This window comes from Manacus vitellinus, unplaced genomic scaffold (genome assembly GCF_001715985.3).
Source record: "Manacus vitellinus isolate BGI_N305 unplaced genomic scaffold, ASM171598v3 scaffold_81_pilon, whole genome shotgun sequence".
Lineage (NCBI taxonomy): Eukaryota > Metazoa > Chordata > Aves > Passeriformes > Pipridae > Manacus > Manacus vitellinus.
The window spans coordinates 1,995,113-2,011,645 of NW_021940822.1; the positions used below are offsets into that span (position 1 = coordinate 1,995,113).

Genomic DNA, 16,533 nt, shown 5'->3' on the forward strand with positions numbered 1-16,533 from the left:
GTTAAGAATCCCTTCATCTAGTTAGGTTTTCTTTGCTTCCAAAACTTCTAAAATATCCTCCACAACATCACCCCAAAGAAGTTCTTCATGTAGACAAGCTTCATCATATTTTCAAGAGCTATGATCCCCTCAGTTTTGTTAATTGATACTCCCTGCAGGTGCCAGGTCTAACTGAAATTCACATCGGAGGGTGCTGGGAGATGGGGTGGCTGTTCAGTGGTTTCCAATTCAAATGCAGGTTGTCTGCCCCTGTGTGGGATCTGAGGAAATCAAACTACTACCAAATTAGTAAGGCTGCACAGGGGTCAGTAACCACAATTTTGATATAGCTGACAGTTCTCTTTTAGCTATTGATGGAGATCAGTGATTGAATTGTAAGGCGCTGCATTTACAAGTCACTGTAAATGGTGGGAAGAAAGACTTGTAAAGATCTAAATCAGTGTTGTACTGATGCCACATTCCATAGACTATAATATTTTCAAGAAAGAACAAGGTCATACATTGTTTAGAAAACATAAAATCAGAACTTCTAACCTTTTCCAGGACTAATGGCTGTCAGGAGAGGCTTATGATCACTCATCTTTTCCAGCTTTTCTTTTTGTGAAATCAGCTCAAGTTCTTTCTTTTCCAACTGTTTGCTGGACGGGTAAAAAAGTCCTATGGTTTGGGTTCCTTTATCTTCTCTTTCTGTTAGTTCTGGCCTTGATTTGGTCATGGAAACAGGATGAGGTTGCCAGGCAAATTGAGCTTGTAATTGTTTAGCCTGGGGGGTTGAAGGGAAAGTCTAAGTAATATAATTAGATATAATTAAATGGCTTACAAGCATAACTTAACTAGAACAGTACATAAAATTGTAAAGGAATGAAAAAGCTAGCAGGAAGAATCACTAACAATTCTTGATTTTAATTACCAGTCTGTAAGAACAATGCAACTTATCACAAATATTCAAGCAAAGTCAAAATTCTTCACAATTGCCAGAAGACTTGTATGCTTTTGTAGGGCAAAAGCTGGTCTTGCTAAATATTGTGGTCTTTCTTAAAACAGAGTTTTAAAAACACCGTTACCTTTGTATGAAGGAATATCTTGTATCAGCATGCCACAAATAATTCAAAACTAATAGAATAAGCTTAGAGCTAAGTGTTTTGAAAAGCTGATTGTTTCTCACTTGCTATTTAGGATGAGGTTGGATTAAGGCCTTGGGCTAACACTGCTCTTCAGCAGAAAGCAGAACAAACGTATCCTCAGTTTTGCCCTCATGTTCAAAGACCACAACATTGTCTTAAGGAAATGAATGGAGCTGTGCCAATCTATACCCGCAATGGACCAGCCTTTCAGTTGTTTTGAAACCTGGCTTTGTAATACTGTGTGTCTTATTTCAGAAGATCCCAGTGAGTCCCCAGGATCCATAAGACTGCCTTTTGGAGAGCCTCGCCTTGATGGGGGCTCTATGTAAACACCACAGGACACGCAAAAGCGAGCGTATGGCTGGTTGCTTGTACCACACTTGAAACAAGCAAAGTAGGATGGAGGAGGTCCAGGCTGGAAAGTTCAATGCAACACTTGTCACTAGAGAAGCATATGATGCATGGTTCAGGAATGATAAGAGCAGAGGAATGAATTAAAAGGAAGTAAAGTACCACTCCCTAAAGCTGTTAGATTAGGAATATTAATCAGGATACCAGATTGCTACTACACAGGCAGTTGCAACACAGTAAATCTTCAGGTATTTCAGCACTATACCATGAAGGCAAACATTTTTTCAGACAGATCTAGCATTATGGTACGTTCAGTTTAAACATATACTTTCAAAATTACTTATTTTATTTGACAAAGCCCTGTAATTACTAGTCTGGTGCTCTGACACTGAATACTGACTGCAATTCTTTCCAGTTCAATTCTATCACCACTCCCACCCCCCGCATTCCCTGGTACAGTACAGGAGCAATGGTTATTGGATATAGGATAGTGTTTCAAATTTTATGTGCACTCATCTAACAGAAAATAAATTCTCCTTGAGTGTGTTCTTAGATTGACACACTATAGAAGGGGAAATTTTTTGCACAAGCTCTATTGAGCAGCAGTTAAGTACTTGTCTTTACCCAAGTTAATGAGGTCTTCAGCCAAAATGATTGCATGCATCATCTCATATCTGTAATTGCCCGTATAGGTGATTATAGCACAGTGCAGTTATGGGAAAACTTGCATTAGGTTAGCCTATACTTTAACCTTTGATGGATAAGTTACTGTGGCTGAGTACAGGGCTATTGCATGTCAGCTGATGTAATGAGCGATGCTCTTGACCCATGGTAATTTGTTAAGTTCTAAAACCTTAAGTCACTGACTGATGTGGGGTCAGGATGTCATCTAAGATTTTCATTTTTCCATACATAATCCTATGTGCTCTAAGCAAGTATCTTGACAATAATAATCTGTCTACTAGCTGACAAGAATTTTGCAAAGAGAAGCTTGAAATTGCTGCAGGTCACAGATAAGTGAAATCAGATTTGTACACACAAGCATCAAGTGCACATCCCTTGGCTCCACACCAGTCACAGAAACAGGCATCACACTAGTTAACACGGTGCCATTTTGAGCACAAAACTGTCTTCCTTAGCTGGCTGTGGTAAGGTAGGGGGGTGTCTCCTCCAAACATGGGCTAATAAAGCAAAACAAGCATTAGGGAGAAAATGCTGCTTATGAAGAAAAGCTCACAAGCCTAATAAGGGGAAAGATGAAAGCAAGCTACTCTGATAACATAAAGTAATATGCAGCCTAAAAGAATTATTGCAACTAAGAATTACTGCAACTTAAAATGAGCAACAGAGTGGCTTGGATCTAACCTGTAATTTTTTTCATTACAAAACCATGGTAAAATGTGGCATTAACTAATTTAAAAATATTTTTAGCAGAACTAGTACCAAAAAATAAAAACCTTATCAATGGCATCCTTTTACACTATGTATTTATTATTGATCAGCCCCATGTGTAAGTACAGTTGAAATTAAGAGTGAGGGTTCTCTGCTGATAATCTTATGTTTTCAAATCCAACACACAACAGCTATTTTTCTTCGTACCTGGAGTATGGCAGGAAGAATGTGTTAAGGCAGGGAGTTTTCTCACAGTTTGGAATTTGCTGTATAAATATTCTTTTTGCACTCTTTTACCTTATATGCAAGTTATATATTACTTTGTTTTTCTACTACAATCAAATTATAAGGGTAAGCAAATAAAACGGGTTTTTCATCTGAAACTGCTAGAGGTTTAGTATAGATCCCAGTTAGGACAAATAGGACTTAAAGCTGCTTTGTAAGGTTTGGCTTCAAGGCTTATGCAGTTTATTTTCTCTGCAAGTCAGGAATACGGATAAGGAATACAACCCGAGGAAAATTATTTGTATTACACAACAGCAAGTAAGCAAACATGAAATAGCCCAGGGAATGCGGGGGGTGGGAGTGGTGATAGAATTGAACTGGAAAGAATTGCAGTCAGTATTCAGTGTCAGAGCACCAGACTAGTAATTACAGGGCTTTGTCAAATAAAATAAGTAATTTTGAAAGTATATGTTTAAACTGAACGTACCATAATGCTAGATCTGTCTGAAAAAATGTTTACCTTCATGGTATAGTGCTGAAATACCTGAAGATTTACTGTGTTGCAACTGCCTGTGTAGTAGCAATCTGGTATCCTGATTAATATTCCTAATCTAACAGCTTTAGGGAGTGGTACTTTACTTCCTATTTTCATCTGTGGCCTGTATTTCAACTGAAACTAAGTAATTTAAGGGCTTAATTGGAAGATAAAATTTACGAAGGCACAAATCTAAATGTCTTCTAAATCTATATTATTTAATAACCATTCATAATAATATCAGAATTACTATTATTAATTATTTAGAAATTACTAATGTTTATCACTAATTAATCTATATTATTAGTAAAATTTCTGATTACTATTAATAATTCTTAGTAAGCAATTAACTTTCTCTCTTAGCTGTTACAAGACATGAATGCTCCATATGCCTAACTTACATATGCAGCTACATATTACATATCTACATGTCTACATTCAGTGAAGCAGCTAAACATATATTTGTCTTAGGTAAGTACAGAATCCTACTGAAATTCACTTTGAAATGACACTCCAGTGGCTACACAAGAGACTTTTGCCTCTAGCAACAGTTTTAGAACTCAGGATGTTAGCCATTATAATCAGATTTTAACTTGCGAATCATTATTTTTCTCTCATTTCTGTATTTATCACAACGTGGAGAAGTGAAATGTACCATAAGTTACCATAAGTAACATTTACTACCGCTTTTCTCACCTCAGTGCAGAGTCACAGCCAAATACAAGCATACTAGCTGTATGCACATAGAAGAGGCAGCAAATGGAGATAAGAAAAATAATGTAAAAGTGGAGATAAGAAAAATAATGTAAAAGCATATTTTGTTTTCAGAAAATAATTGAAATCAGTGTGAATGATCTTCCTCATGTATATACTCAACTTTTCTATTGCAATTGAAAATAATCTGAACAAAAACAAGACTTCCTTGGAGTCAAGACTACCCATTTTCTAAGAGCCTTTTGAGCTTTCTCAATGGCATTCATAATCCTGACTTCCATGGGAGAAACTTGAAGGTACATGATACACTTCTGTTTAGCTGGACGTTTGTGATGGAGCATCTGTGGCAGTACTGGGCTTGAATATGACATGGGGGAGGAAATCTCTGTCCTTGTGATATAGGGACACAGGGATATACCTTCAGTTTTCCAAAGATAAAGAATGTTATGCTTTCATTTCATTGATGCAAGAAGCCTTACCGTCTGTATTTCAGGCAGTTTGCTTTCACAAGTTGCACAGTGTTTATGGTGAAGAGGATTTCTTGTGCCACACACCTGACAAAACTGTAAACAACGAAAAGAACAAGAGGACTTGATCTTACAAAGTGCTGTGGTTATTCAGCCCTGCAGATAGAAGAGATACTTAAACTCTGTGCTGTAGGTTTCACACTTTAGTTAGGCCATATTGCCTGGTCATCACAAATCTGTGTATCTTGGTGACTAATTTTTTAAAACTATGGCATAGTTTCCTCAGGAGATCCAGTATCAATAGCTCCAGATATTTGTATATACTAGTGTCAGTTTGCTTAGTCACTACACTCACGAAAAACAGACAGTCCAGTACCTGCAAGGAAAATTATTAATAATATAATAACTGTTAATAATACAATACCATCATATCATTAGGTGCCTTAAAATATCCTTAAAAGGTCTTAGCACAGTCACTATTAACAACTGAGTTTCTACCAGGGCTAAGAATAATGACACTGCTATTTTGATTGTTGCCACCAAATAGTTCAGGTCTGCCTTTGCACCTACATCAGGTCTACCATAAAACATTCCATTTGGGCCAGTGGCTATAAACTACCTTTGGTGGGTTGACCCTGGCTGGAGGCCAGGTGCCCACCAAAGCCGCTCTACCACTCCCCTCCTCAGATGGACAGGGAAGAGAAAATATAATGAAAAGCTCATGAATTGAGATAAGGGCACTGATAACTGATTACTGTTATGGGAAAAAAGAACTCAGCTTGGGGAAATTAACTGAATTTATTACCAATCAAATCACAGTAGGATAATGAGAAATAAACCCAAATCTTAACCCCACTGCTCACTCCTTCTGAGGCTTAACTTTTCTCCTGATTCTCTACCTCCTGCCCTCCTCAAGAGCACAGGGAAATGGGGAATGGGGGTTAGTCAGTAACCTTCCTTCCTTCTCAGGGGGAAGACTCCTCGCAGTCTTCCCCTGCTTCAGCATTGGGTCCTTCCCAGGGAAGAGAGTTCTCCATGAACGTCTCCAACATGAGTCCTTCCACAGACTACAGTTCTTCATTAACTGCTCCAGTACGGGTCCCTTTCCATGAGCTGCAGTCCTTCAGAAACAGGCTACTCCAGCATGGGTCCCCCATGGAGTCACAAGTCCTGCCAGCAAACCTGCTCCAGATCTATTCATGGGGCCACAGGTCCTGCCAGGAGCCTGCTCCAGTGTGGGCTTACCATGGGGGCACATCTGCCTTTAGGCATCCATCTGGTCCAGTGTGGGGTCCTCCATGAGCTGCTTCCCCATGAACCTCTCTGGGCTGCAGGGGGACTGCCTGCCTCACCATGGTCTTCACCAAGGGCTGCAGGATAATCTCAGCTCCTGTGCCTGGAGCACCTCCTCTCCATCCTTCTTCACTGATCTTGGTGTATGCATAGTTGTTTCTCTCACTTCTCACTTCTCTCACTTCTCACTTCTCTCATCTCTGGCTGCAATTTGCTTCTGTGCAATAACTTCCCCCCCCCCTTTAAATATGTTATCCCAGAGGCCCTCCCTCTGTTGCTTATTGATTCAGCCTTGGCCAGCAGTGGGTCCCTCTTGGAACCAGCTGACATTGGCTTCATTGGACAAAGGGAAAGCTTCCAGCAGCTTCTCAGAGAAGCCCCCCTATAGCCCCCCCACCTTGCTACCAAAACCTTGCCATGAAAACAAAGTATCTCTGTCAATCACATATTAATGTGGATTTTAATGATAATTCTTAAAAGTCAAAATAACATCACAATACTGAATGAAAGTGGAAGATTTACACACAATCCACCCCTCTTCCTTTCACCACAATTACAACATGAGAAATTCTCCATGATCATTCCACTCTCTAACACTGTGCAGTTCATATTTTGTCTGTTACCTCTTCCAATTACTATCCTTATCTCAAATTCCTCATGCCCCACATAGGGCACCAAAAAGGACTGTGATGGATTGACCTTGGTTGGATGCCAGGTGCCCACCAGGCCACTCTATCACTCCCCTCAGCAGGACAGGGGAAGAAAATAAGATGGAAAAAACCTCATCAGTCGAGATAAAGGCAGTTTACTAAAGCAAAAGTGAAGGTCATGCGTGCACAAGCAAAGTTAAAAACTCAGAGATTTTCTGTTTTCCATCAGCAAGTGATGTCTAGCCACTTCCTGGGAAGCAGGGCTTCAGCATGCATAGAGGTTGATCTGCAAGGCAAATATTGTAAATAATGAATGCCCACCCTACCCTTCCTTCTCCTCTTTCTTAGCTTTTATATCTGAGCTGATGCCATATGGCATGGGATTTCCCTTTGGTCAGTTTGAGTCAGCTGTCCTGACTATGTTGGCTCCCAAGATTTTGCCCACCCCCAGCCTACTGGAGATGTTGGAGAGATAGTGCTGGTGCTTGCCAGCACTGCTCAGCAGTAGCCAAAACACCAGTGTGTTATGGACACCTTTCTAGTTGCCTGTGCAAAGCACAGCACTGTGAGAGCTGCTGTGCGAAAAATGAACTCCATTTCAGCCAGGCCCAATACAGACATCAAGCTGGTAACTGCCTCACATTATGAATCTCCTTTGTTATCTGATTAGTCTCCAGATAGTAATTTTCTTTCATCATCCTTCTCCTTCCAAAAATGTTTGCTTGCTATTATCACAGAATCCCACTGAATGGCTGAGGTTGGAAGGGACCTCTGGAGGTCACCTGGTCCAATCCCTCTGCTCTGCCCTCTAGAAGGGCCACCTAGAGCTGCTTGCCCAGGGCCATGTTCAGATGGCTTTCGAATATCTCTAAGGATGGAGAATCTACAACCTCTCTGGGCAACCTGTGCAGGTGCTCAGTCACCATCACAGTAAAAAAGTGTTTCCTGATGTTCAGATGGAACCTTCTGTGTTTCAGTTTGTGCCCATTACCTCTGGTCCTGTTACTGGGCACTACCGAAAAGAGCCTGGGTTTATCTTCCTCCACTTTGGCCACAACAACCTCATGCAGCACTACAGGCTGGGCACAGAGTGGCTGGACAGCAGCCAGGCAGAGAGGGATCTGGGAGTTTGGATTGACAGGAAGCTGAACATGAGCCAGCGGTGTGCCCAGGTGGCCAAGAAGGCAAATGGCATCCTGGCCTGTATCACGAACAGTGTGGCAAACAGGTCCAGGGAAGTGATTCTTCCCCTGTACTCAGTTCTGGTGAGGCCACAGCTCGAGTACTGTGTTCTCTTCTGGGTCCCTCAGTTCAGGAAGGATATTGAGGTGCTGGAGCAGGTCCAGAGAAGAGCAACAAGGTTGGTGAAGGGACTGCAGCACAAGTCCTATGAGGAGAGGTTGAGGAAGCTGGGGTTATTCAGCCTGGAGAAGAGGAGGCTCAGAGGAGACCTCATCATTCTCTACAACTACCTGAAAGGAGGTTGTAGCCAGGTGGGGGTTGGTCTCTTCTCCCAGGCAGCTATCAGTAAGACAAGAGAGCATGGTCTTAAGCTCTGCCAGGGGAGGTTTAGGTTAGATATTAGGAAGAAATTCTTTACAGAGAGGGTAATCAGGCATTGGAATGGGCTGCCCAGGGAAGTGGTGGATTCTCTGTCCCCGGAGGCTTTTAAGATGAGACTGGATGTGGCACTTAGTGCCATGGTCTAGTAACCACAGTGGTAGTGGACCATTGGACTTGATGATCTCAGAGGTCCCTTCCAACCCAGCTGATTCTATGATTCTATGATCTTCTTGCACCCTACCTTCAGGTATTTATATACATTGATGAGATTGCCTCTGAGCCTTCTTTTCTCTAAGCTAAGCAGTCTCTGCTTTCTCAGTCTTTCCTTTAGACGCTCCAGTCCCTTAATCATCTCTGTGGACCTTCACTGGACTCTCTCCATTATGTCCATGTCTCTCTTGTACTGGGGAGCCCAGAACTGGACACAGTACTCCAGATACAGGCTCACCACAGCTGAGTAGTGGGGAAGGATCACCTCCCTTGACCTGCTGGCAACACAGTTCCTAGGGGCTTTGGCTTTCCTAACAATGCCTCTGCATATTCCTCCCAGGTTACCTGTCCCTGCTTCCACCTTCTGTATATTTCCTTCTTATATATCTAAGTTTTGACAGGAACTCCTTGTTTATCCATGCAAGGCTGCTGGCACTTCTGCCTGTCTTCCAGCTCATAAGGACGGACTCCTCTTGACCTTGGAGGAGGTGATCCTTGAATCACCTTAAATCATCACTACTTTTCTTGGACTCCTCTTTCTGCAAGGCCTTATCCCATGGACTTTTTCAAGCAGATTCCTGAAGAGGCCAAAGTCCATTCTCCTGAATTCCAGGGCTGTGATCTTGCTTTTGTCTCTGCTCTTTCCTCTCAGGGTCCTGAACTCCTGTTTTGTGGTCACTACAGCCAAGGCTGTCTTCGACCTTCACATCTCCAAGAAGGCCTTCTTTCCTTCTAAGTATAACGTCCAGCAGAGCACCCTTCTTCTCTGGCTTCTCAACCACTTGTGCCAGGGAGTTATCTTTGATATTTTCCAGGAAGTGCTGGATTGCTTATGCTCTGCTTTGTTGTTTGTCCAGTAGATATCGGGTGCCTAAAATCTCCCATGAGGACCAGGGCTTGTAAATGTGAACCTACTTCTACCTGTCTCCAGAAGGCCTCATCCACTGTTTTTTCCTGGTGAGGGGGCCTACAGCAGACACCACTACAATGCCACCCATAGAGGCACAGAATCATAGAATCATTTAGGTGGGAGAAGACCTTTAAGATCATCAAGTCCAACTGCTAACCTAACATGCGAGTCATCGCTCCACACTCCACTGCTACATCATGTGCTCTTCAGCATGCATTCCTGAGCTTATGTTGTTCACTTTTAATCCTTAGTTCTATTCTAGGTGCTTTTAATCCTACTAACTCTTAAAGCTCTCATAATATAATTATACAAAGCCAAGTTGGATCAAAATATTTCTAATGAAGTAATTTGTTAGAAGAATGCATGCCAGGAGTTAAATCACTTTTATGTTACATTTGTTCTCAATTACCTTTATGCAGGTGTTGTTTTGGGACTGCAGCTGTGGAGCTATTGGTGACTCACATACAATGCAAGTGGGTGTATTCATTGGCACAGAATGTCTGCATTCAAGACATGGTGCCATCTGAAGAAAAAGCCACAACACAGCATGTTAAGGACCTCAATGAAATCATTAAAGTTATAATGAGATTTCAGTATTTTCCTATCTGGAGTCTACATCAGCAGCAAAGTCACTTGAAACAAAGAAACTGACAACAACTGATGCTGATATTGATCCCTAAAGATCAAAGGCTATTGAGAAAATATGAACACATCTGGAAAGACAATGCTGAAAAGGTACTAAGTTAATTTTCAGTAAAATTAAAATGCTACTATAAAATATGTACAGGTAATTGAAATCCTCCTAATTATGAATCTCCTAAATTTTCGTTCGCGAAGCCTAGCCATGATGATGATGAATTATGAATCTAATCTAAACAGGCAGTGAATCTTCTCAGTCATTACTTAAAACTACAGCATTGCCCCAGACAAGATATCTTTCTGATGATATAGGAAAGGAGACACACCATTGACTTGTTAGATCAGGTTATTATCTCCTGGGAGGGGCTTAGGGAAGACAGTTACAGGCACCACTGCAAAAACTTGGTGCTCTTACATATGCCCACACATGCCACTGTTTAAGGTTTCAGGAATATTAGATCGATCTTCTAAAGCTATGACATAAGCACTAGTTATTAGCTAACTAACTGCACTAGTTAGCATTGGAATAAAACACATATTCGACACAGGCAAATAAAACACAATTTACTTTTTCATTGTTTTCCCTATTAAAAAACATGGCACTTGAAGAAATCTATGGTTAATTTTGCTCATCATTTGAGAGTTTCATCAGCTCTACTGCTAAAGGTATTGAGCAGAACAAAACAATTAGAACAGAACTTCCAAATGAAAGTGCGACTAAGTAACAGGTTTGCCAGCACTGAGTGTGTAACTTGCAGAGGATGTTGTTTACTCCAAAGACGATGTGTTGATTGTTACGACATTTTGCTGACCTGCCTTCCTTCAGGGAGTGGGAAGCGATGTACCGGCACAGGTGGGATAGGAGATCCACATTTCTGACAGAAGTGAGCCAACGGATTAGACAGGCGAGGTGCAGAACAGTGTGCACATCTGAAAATAAGACCAAACTAGCTGAGCTTGTTTTAGTATTGCACTGGTGCATAATAATTAATAATCTGGAACTTGTTGTGACAAGACTTAGGCCACAGATTTCTCAGTTGTGGTTTCCAAGCTGTGGTGGTCTACCAGACCATACCCCAGCATTCATGATATGAAGTTCTGAATTCTAAACAGCTTTGCAGAGTAGAAAGCTCTCTGGCTGCTATGGAATTTCATACTTTCTTCCTCACCATGAGGAGGTAAACATGTGAGGTAAACAGGTCTCCTGACATGCAGTCTGTATCAGGCCTCACTGCTGCAGCATGGGGAACCACTGATGTAAATCACAGAACCCTTCCAATACTGATAAGCATTACTATTCTGTGAGACTACTCCAGTGAGCAGTTTTCACCTGCAGCAGTAAGGCTGTAGTATAATTTGAAAAGATAGTTTATCCTCTGACTCTACAGGTCTTAGAAATTTTTTTTAAGAGATGATAAGACAGTTGATAATTGTGTATGGTAAAATGTAAATAAAACGACATTTAAGAGAAGGCCTTACCTAGATTATATTATTCAGTTATGAGCCAGTGTCTGTCTTTGCTTTCCTAATGTTTATAGAGACCCACAGTATTACCAACTTGCTTGCAAAAGGTTCAGACACTTTCCGAAGGACAAATATGTTAAAAGGAGAAGTCACTTACTTAAGGAAATCTGTTTCCCTCTGGATCCTTGACACTTGTGTGCTTGCTAAGCTTTTCTGGTTTGTCACTGCAGAAGAACTTGCAAACTGAAATGAAGTTACTTCTTTAGCCCTTAGAAGCAAATATTTGCAAAATGCATATAAAAGTAGCAAAATCAGCTGAAGATGCTATTTGAAGCAACAGGAAACAGTGCACTGAAATGCACTGCTTTAAGGAGCATCAACTGTACTCGATTCCCCCATTAGCTGCCTTAAGGACCCAGAGCTTCTTCCAATAAAAATAAATCAATCTCTTGCTATTTACTTTTCATGACAGCACTACTGGATATTGAGTTTCGAATATTAACTTGACAACATACAGCAGTAGGTATTTGCTAATTGCACATTCAGTAACATAGCAGAAAAGAATTAGTAGGAATGTCAATTTTCTTTGCCTGGTTTTGTCTATACTGATAACTGTAAAGTGCTTTGGGCATTCCTATTCTAGTATGTCATTACCATTAAATTTAAATCAGGACTGTAAAATACAGACAAAGGCTGAGAGATCTGAGAAATCACAAATCTTCATATCTTCATTTTTTTAGACCTCTGTCCTGATGACAGTCTTATACAGTTTTCTTCAGCACCCCTTTGCTTACCTGTAATGATTCTGTTGGTGGTGCTGAGACAGATTCTTCTCTGTACTCTGTTGTTTCCAAATGACTGGCAAGGAGCTGTGGTCCTTGCAGGGATCTATGAGAAGTCTTTCTTTCTGTTTCCAAGATTAAAATTACAATTCTGTTATTCCACTGTCATTCACTTCATGCAGCTAATATATATCTTAACATGAATATTACATACTCTCTAAGCATATTAAAAATGTATCTGACATCCAGATTTTGGGTTCAAATAAGCTGCACGAAATTACAGGAAACTGAACTAGAAGAAAAATCATGTCTCTCTGAAAAAGCCTACTTTTGTATTTTTCTTTATTTACAGTTTTATTCCTTCCTTCATGCTCAGAAAAACTCCAGCTCCTAAAAGTAAATTAATGAGTAAACAGTAGTACAATTCCCTGCTCTTAAATAGTCCCATTGCCATTGCCATGGAATAACAGACTTTATCTACTGCGAAAATCTGGGTTAAACTCTAATTTGTGCTTTGTGTATTTATTTTGGAATCTTACTGCACAAACATAGTAAAGAACTCTGTAAAGGATTTGTAATCCCACCAATTTAACAGCATTTTCTGGCACAAAGAGAAATACAGACTTGGGCCTTGTCATGTCGCTGAGAAATTAATGACATTTTAATAAGTTTTTAAGAAGTAATGTGAAATGTATGGAAGGTAAGTTTTGCTCTATTTGCAGTGTTGAGCAGAGGATGTTTTGTCCTCTGAGATGGTTTTAAAATTACCTATCTGATACAAGAGGAAAAGGTTACACTATTTTCTGCTAAAACAGAAGACTATCTCAGTTTTATGAGGTAATACTATACCTTGAAAGTCTTGGGGTATTTCACCCCAGGCGGGCTTGATTTCCACTTTCAGTCCATTCTTCCTTGATTTTGTAGTAAACATTCCACCTTCCTTATTCTAAAAGGTAATTCCATTTGAATTCCAGACGAAATTTTTGCTTTTGCTCAAAACCTCTCTTGCTACATATTTAAGCTATTTATTTTCAATGCAAGCATTTGAAAAACTCCTATTATAAATGTATTTTTAAAACATTTGATGTGAATTGTTCATAAAATACCACTGGGGAAAAAAAGTGTCCCCTCGAAATTTTAATATTACAAAAAGGACCAAAGCAGCAAAGATGGGCAGACAGAGAAAATAAATATATTAATAGTATAGACAGTTTAATCTCTAAGTAACATATATATAATATTTTATATTCACATAAGGGGTTACAATTGCTAAAACTTACCCGTGCGGCTATATCTTTTAGAAAATTCTTGTCATCATCTTCAACAGAAAAAAGGATGTTTGGTTGCTTGTACTCTACCAGAAACACCTTTGTTACGACTGTACTCTTCCTGCAGTCCCTGAAAATCAATGTTCACAAACCCATGTGCAGCAACAAGCCACTGATGAACATGGCTCATCTGGTTGAACATCTTTTCCAAGGTTGCCAGTTACTACTTCAGTTGATAAGTATAATCCTGGGCAATATTTAGGTAATAAAAAATCTTCAATTCACTAATACATGTTAAATTACAACAGTATCATTGAAATTGCTGTAAATGTGCAAACCACTCAGGATAAAAACATACTGGAAACAAGTGTTAATCTAGGTAGTGATAAAAAGAAAATACACATAGGCCTAGGTTTTGCATGTCCCTGCACAGGGAATATAATGCTGTTATATTCCAGCACAAACACAAATGAAGGCTACCTGCAGGTGCTAACAACAGGGAACAGCAAGCACAAATCTCCAAGTGGAGTGGGAGTTTCTGCTCTGTTGGAAATAAAAGATAATGCAACACAGTCCAGACAGAGAATTTATGTGTCCTCTCTCTGTCTCTAAGTATGAAGTTAGTTTGGACAAAGTCAGTGGCTGTGCAGCAAAATCCAGTTTTCTTTCTATGTATTGTATTTTCACCTTACCCAACATTGTACTTAAGCTGTGAGGTTTGGCATTCTGTACTCCTTTGGGAGAAACTAAGCAAGTTCCTGGAAAGACCAGCCTCTATAAATCCATTGAAACACTGGATGACCCCAGAAAACACCATACTGGTTCCTCTGGTGTTTCTGATGACCACACTCAAAAAGATGAGCTCTAAGTGTTAGCTTCTCGCCCACAGCCTCTATGGATCATTGGCCCACACCCACAGCCCAGGAGATAAACATCAGAGAGATAATTCAACCACACAAACACTTGGTGGATAAATAGTATTATGAGAATGCAATGTCAATGCAATTCCTAAAGATCATTTCAATTGCAAACTGGCTGTGGAAAGGGGCATTTCTCATGGAGTGCCTTAAACAACATGGCTACAAGCTATGACTGAGATATCTGTCCCTTGCCAAAACAGGACTAAAATAAATAAGTTACTTACTTTGTAACTGCTAGTGCCTTGACCACTATTTTCCCAACTGGTAATATGATAGGACTCTTATACTTAAAAGTGTTACACTCTCCATAGCCAGGTTTTCTAATGAGTTCTGGTTTACTTCCATCTAAAGTGTAATAAATAGAGACTTCAGGTGTATCTGAAACAGAGAAAGTAATTATTCAAACTGTATTCAACCTTGGAAAAACAAGCTCTACACTCCAGAGTACTCACTACTGTGCTTGATTTTTGTCACATAAACAAAATAGAGCAGTTCCATAAATGACTGAATATTTGGGAACAAAACTCTTTCTGCCATGAAATATCTGTTACTCAATAGACACAATTTCATTATGAGCAACATTTCTTATATCAAAGTAGCTGGGCATTGGTTTTGTATGAAAACATTACAGCAGCTTATCCATTCCAGTGACAGAAAAGATATTTTCTGCCATGGTGAAAGGTGACATTTTAAAACACGTAAGGAAAACATTGGGGGTGAGCCTGGCACATGATATTTTTAAGCACTGGTTTTGCAGTCAAAGCAAAATGTAACAGCTTAAAACTTCGACCTTGGAAGCAATTAAGACTGCTAACACATATAACCTGTATGTTGGTAATATTACTTGAATGCATAAAATTACACGCAAGTATATTTGGCGCATCAAAAGCTGTTGGTTAATTTTGTAAGTTCCTTAATGAAATGCACACTCATAAAAATCATAATCAAACGTGAAGAAAAGTATAGAGGCTAAACAAGTCAAATGACCACAGAAATAAAGACTCTTATTCGTACCTGATTTTATTTCTACGAGAGTATTTGTGTCTATTTCATGTTTAGCCTTCCCTGGAAGAGGGATTCGAAGTGGTATGACCTGAGGAACTGAGACAGAGCCAGCTGTCATTTTTCTCAACAGCAATCTTTAAAATAGAAAAATAAAAAGGCAGATAATAATTTTCCTAAACAGAAGAATGCACTGAGAAATACAGTCTTTTAACATGATCTCTTGTCCTCGTTTTTTTCTCTTAAGAGAGAACATTGGATTCTTTAAACTGTTATTTGTCATTAATATTTGCATGATTTTCACACTGAAAAGGGGCAACATCCTACTTCCAACTCATTCTCCTGTTGCAGAACTGTGAACAAAACTTGAGATGAGTACTGTGAGGGAGACTCCACAGCCTCTCTGGGCAATCTGTGCTCGATCACCCGCACGGGCAAAGTTGTTCTTCCTCATGTTCAGGTGGTACACCACCGAGAAGAGCCTGGCTCCATCCTCTTGACATCCACTCACCAACTACGGGCGGATCAGACCTTTACCTGACCCGAGGGAGCTGATAGGTTTTCCCTCAAGGCCCCGCCTGCTCTTGGCACACCTGGACCAAGGCACGCTGTGCTCTGTTTCAGCCTCCTGGGACCGCATCCCTGGCGGGAGACGCACGGTCCTAGCGGCATCCCCAGCGCGCCGGGCTCCCGCCACAGGGCGCCGCCAAGCCCCGCTTTCCGTCCCGCTCCCGGCCAGCCTGGTCCCCGCCCCCCTCCATCCCTGCTGTGCCAGCCCCGCTGCCTCCCGCGTGCCAGCCCCGCTCCATCCTGCTGTGCCAGCCCCGCCTCCATCCCCGCGTGCCAGCCCCGCTCCATCCTGCTGTGCAAGCCCCGCCTCCCTGCCTGTGCAGCCCCGCTCCAGTCGCTGTGCAGCCCCGCTCCATCCCTGCGGTGCCAGCCCGCTTGCCTGCCACCCGCCCGGCCCCGCGCCGCTCCGTTTCCACGGCCGCCGCGCGCCGGCTCTCCCGGCTCCCATTGGTCG

The 16,533-nt window shown here is 41.0% G+C and overlaps 1 protein-coding gene across 1 annotated transcript in view; it reads right to left on the reverse strand.

Moving 5' to 3' along the window:
* Positions 1–16,506, reverse strand: part of DZANK1 (double zinc ribbon and ankyrin repeat domains 1) — a 27,009-nt gene extending 10,503 nt beyond the window's left edge. The window contains 14 exon segments of the mRNA XM_029964864.1: positions 535–763; positions 1,363–1,539; positions 2,513–2,656; positions 4,821–4,904; positions 6,628–6,636; positions 9,844–9,957; positions 10,886–11,003; positions 11,695–11,780; positions 12,332–12,444; positions 13,169–13,265; positions 13,600–13,717; positions 14,732–14,885; positions 15,522–15,646; positions 16,466–16,506. Coding sequence (XP_029820724.1) covers positions 535–763; positions 1,363–1,539; positions 2,513–2,656; positions 4,821–4,904; positions 6,628–6,636; positions 9,844–9,957; positions 10,886–11,003; positions 11,695–11,780; positions 12,332–12,444; positions 13,169–13,265; positions 13,600–13,717; positions 14,732–14,885; positions 15,522–15,630 — 1,552 coding nt within the window. The 5' untranslated portion in view covers positions 15,631–15,646; positions 16,466–16,506.
* Positions 16,507–16,533: the final 27 nt, after the last annotated feature.